The sequence below is a fragment of the Anneissia japonica genome, unplaced genomic scaffold, assembly GCF_011630105.1.
Source record: "Anneissia japonica isolate Jap-2015-1 unplaced genomic scaffold, ASM1163010v1 scaffold11779_len1430905_cov172, whole genome shotgun sequence".
Taxonomy (NCBI): Eukaryota; Metazoa; Echinodermata; class Crinoidea; order Comatulida; family Comatulidae; genus Anneissia; species Anneissia japonica.
Genome location: NW_022740041.1, coordinates 504,687 through 508,957, shown reverse-complemented (window position 1 = coordinate 508,957; position 4,271 = coordinate 504,687). Strand labels below are relative to the sequence as shown.

The 4,271-nt window shown below is 34.5% G+C and overlaps 1 protein-coding gene across 1 annotated transcript; it reads left to right on the top strand.

Annotated features, from left to right (window-relative positions):
• Positions 1 to 1,116: 1,116 nt before the first annotated feature.
• Positions 1,117 to 3,782, top strand: LOC117118168 (isochorismatase domain-containing protein 2-like). Its single transcript, XM_033262682.1, has 2 exons — positions 1,117 to 2,322; positions 3,348 to 3,782. The coding sequence occupies exons 1-2, from the start codon at positions 2,150 to 2,152 to the stop codon at positions 3,517 to 3,519; spliced, it is 345 nt and encodes a 114-aa protein (XP_033118573.1). The 5' UTR covers positions 1,117 to 2,149; the 3' UTR covers positions 3,520 to 3,782.
• The last annotated feature ends 489 nt before the right edge of the window (positions 3,783 to 4,271 follow it).

Sequence of the window (4,271 nt, the reverse complement as noted above, 5' to 3'; positions counted from 1 at the left end):
GTCTGATACCTGAGTAACTATGGGTAAAATGGGAGTACAGTGGACGTGTATTATCATTCATTCCCTCAAGGATCAATTCTTGGCCCTCCTTCTTTTTATTATATATGTAAACTCCCTGCTTGAAGTTATCACTCCTGATTCAAAATGTGCAATTTTTGCTGATGATACTAGTGTTCTTTGTTCTGCCTCTAATCAAAGATACTAGAAATACAAGATAGAGTTCTCGCATTGTAAAAATGAGGCGGAAGTCGTGCCCAACGTAGGCGGCGCCCTTTTTAACCATGCAAGTTTCCTATACTTCGTGCCCAACGTACAGGGCGCCCTTCTGTTGCTAAGTATATCCAGATGCAAAAGGCGCACTTCCTTTTCCACTAATGGAGGAAAACTTTTTAACTAAGAGTGCGTCCGGTCATGCGATTCTGCGCTGTATTGTTGTTTTATTCTTTACTGATTCATGATTATGCTTTAATTGTTTTGTGTATTATTTGGATAATAGCAACGATTTCTACCGCCACCAAGTCTAGATGTGTATAAGGTCACTGTCTGGGTGTCTATTCCAGTTTGTTTTTATATCTAGTATCTTTGTTGAGAATTGATAATAAAATACGCGACGACTTGGTAACGAAAGTTTGGCACAATTTTTTTTAGATCCAGCTGTAGGGGGCATCCCATTTTTCGTATTCCCACCATGCGTTTCAGTGGAACACGGTGGAACACTTTTTTTGTGTGGAGAACTCTATCTTGTATTTCTAGTATCTTTGCTCTAATTCAAATAAATTACAATCTATCATTGACAGACATGTAGTCAACATATTTAAATGGTTTATATAAATAATTAACAATTAATTTCATTAAAACAAAATTTATATTTTATTCAAAATTAAATTTTACAAATTTTTCAAATATTGCTTTATCAATAAACAGTCATGTAATTGATAGAGTTGATAATTTCAAATACTTTACCTTTGATACTTTCTTTACATGGGATAATAATATTGAAAATTTTTGTTCCAAAATGTCTCAATGTATTAATGATCAAGTTGTATTTTCTTTTGTTAAGTTCTTTCATTTGTTTAGCTTTAAGTTGTTGTTTTACTCTTTGTTCATTAGTTTAAGTTTCACTGCGCCACTTTCTTGTGTGCTGCCACTGATGTAAAAGTGTAATGTCAATAAATATTATTATTATTATTATTATTATTGGTGTTATTTTTTAACAAATTTTTTTTAGGCTTTTAGCAAATCCTTTTGTATTACCTTTTTTCAATTATTGTAGTACAGTATGGTTCAGTTGCACTGCTGTTCATCTTAATTCAATTCAGGTTTTACTAAATAGGCTAGCCAGAATTATTTATTGATATTAGACCACCTGTTAATGATCTTATGGAATCTCTTAACTGGAAGGATGTAAGCCAACAATGGGAACATACTATTCTTATAGTGACATTTAAATGCTTATTGGGCACTGTTACTTCAATTAATTTTTTACAAATTGATTGATGCCTACTATAGCATAAATACAAGAAGTAAATTGAAAAACATTTTAGTCTTACCACAATGGCAAAGTGATTTTGGAAAAAGAACTTTTAAATATTGCTCAGTATTACTCAGACATTCGTAGCAATATTCATTCCCTTTCCATAAAATCCTTTAAAAATTTCATTTAATTTACTCATTTGTTTTTCTTTTGTTTCTTGTATGCATTTTTCTTTTAATTTTGTTTTGTAATGTAATGAATTTAAGATCATACACTGGACCTCAGGGAAGAACAGTGTAACAATACTGACTGAGTATCCAGAATAGAGAATATATTTCTATCTATCTATCTAAGCATCATGCATCTGTTTGTCTGGATTTTAGATGCTGTCTCAGAAAGAAACTAATACATTATGTATAACAATATAGGTAACATTTGAATTTCATTTACAATTCAACGACGGCTGTATAATGGCACTCTGTACAAATCTTCCTATATTGGCGGTTGAAGAGGCAGTTCATATTCAGCAGCTGATTCAAACATTTGTATTTATAGTATTCATATATTTGTTTAAACATGAAATGTTTAACATAATCCACAGGACTTGGCCCAACTGTCCCAGAAATAGGTCTTGATCGTTCTAAGTATGAGGTACACGCTAAAACCTGCTTCACCATGGTGTCACCAGTAGTTGAGCAGCAGCTTAAGGATCAGGGTACAAAGTCAGTTATCTTGTGCGGAATTGAAACACAGGCTTGCATCCAGCAGACTACACTGGATTTATTGGAGCGGGATTTTGATGTTCATGTTATTGCTGACGGGTGCTCTTCCAGAAGCATGGTTGACAGGTATGCTTGCATTATTATGCCCAATTCTGAAGTAACCTATAAATTAGATATTTACTGATAAATTTGTGAAGAAGTATATGCAGAAAACCCCATAAGAAGTGTCATTTGGAAGTACATATCTGTATGTAAACAAATAATAATTTATATAAGTCAATCATGACTTCATCACTGCAACTCCCAATGTTATTTGCCTATCTACAACAATTCAATATATTTCCACATAGTGCACTGCCAGCTTGACATTTTTTGTCACCGCAAACAGTTCGAGAAATAAATTTTGAAAAATCGTTAGGTTAGATTTAATGCTTTCAAAAATTTCCTTCGGGCCTTGCAGGCCCTCAGAGGCCCTCAAGCATTAAATCTAACCTTTGTATAATAACTTTCCGATAGCGTACTATGCACAGCCCTCTAATTGCTTATTATTACACTCTACAACGGTTCAGTGGACAATAAAAGTCATTTTCAGTTAGTTTCTTCAGGGAACATCAGTCCACTGTTGAACATACCCTTCTAAAATTTTCCACCTCTTTCTGACATCTCAGATGTTTCTCTGAACCAGTACTTAGTGTACATTCTTATGTCGTCTGTCCACCTCAGTTTGTCTTACTTGTTTAATTTACCTTCTATGCTGGGTATTCATTCGGTTACTTTTAAGGGTGGATTTAAGGGGGCGGGGGCTGGCCCCAGTCCCCCACTTTTGCCAAAGGAAATAAAAAGAGAAAAAAGCAGTAGAAATAATTGATTGCCCAGAACACCTTAGAGGTTATTTTGGGTGTCTAGAAAACAAAAATTTTGTGGGGGCATGCTGTCGGACCCCACTAAGCTAGTGTCAATCTTGATCAGCTTCACATTCGGGGGGGCCCCCTTTCAGCCCCCCTCTCTGGATCCACCCCTGACTTTCCTGGTCCATCTGTAGTCATTAATTCTAACCCATCTCCACTTCTTTCTTGTCATTTGTTCCATCTCATTGTTGCAAATATTTAGTTATTCATTCTTCTTAAAATTATTTCTTTTTATTTCAACAGGATGTTTGCAATTGAGAGGATGAGGCAAAGTGGGGCATTTATCACGACCAGTGAGGCAATGCTCTTGCAATTACTTCAGGATTCTAAAAACCCAAAATTCAAAGATGTCCAAAAACTAATAATGACTTCTGCTCCGGACTCTGGTTTACTGTCAAAAATACCAGAGAATTAAATCTGGAGATTACGAGAACTGTTTAAAAGTCATCTCATGAGATATAAACAGATCTGTCAAAAAAACTGTTATATGCCCATATATAGTCATGTCAACTAAAATTGTTGTCTTGACGGTCTTACCTGCTGAGTGCTTGAAGATTAACAAAACATAAAAATTGTCATTTTTACCAATAAGGTATTGATAATGCTACTTTAGTTCAAAACAGATATTTTTTAACAATAAATATACAGTATTAATAAAATTGAAATTTTGTATTTCAATCACGAAATGGTAGTTGATGTGTGAAAACCCATGGTATTCTTTCAGAGCAGCTGTCCTTGTTTAGTTTTAGCAGCATTAGTCCTTTATTTAATATGGCCTATGCATGTTATGGATTGCATAAGACCCTATTAAAGACCATTTCTCTGTGTTCCTGAATTAACAGATGTCTTTTATCTTATTATTCTAATTAGAGACCAATCCAGCTAAAGACCATGAAAACCCCCAGTCCTAAAAGTGGTCTTTAATGGGAAGGAGACCCATATTTTGGGAGCCCATGTTCTCTTCTTCAGCATATAGCCAACTGAATATAAAATTAGAGTTGTATGTACAGTACAAGAACAAAATCATCAACAAGATATTGACAGTAGTGTGAAATAATCAATACGAGTACTACACCAATTACAACTTTTATACAATATACATATGCAGCATTTTGAATACATTTTCTCTCTCTCTCTCTCTCTCTCTCTGGCCTCTTTCTCCCCTTT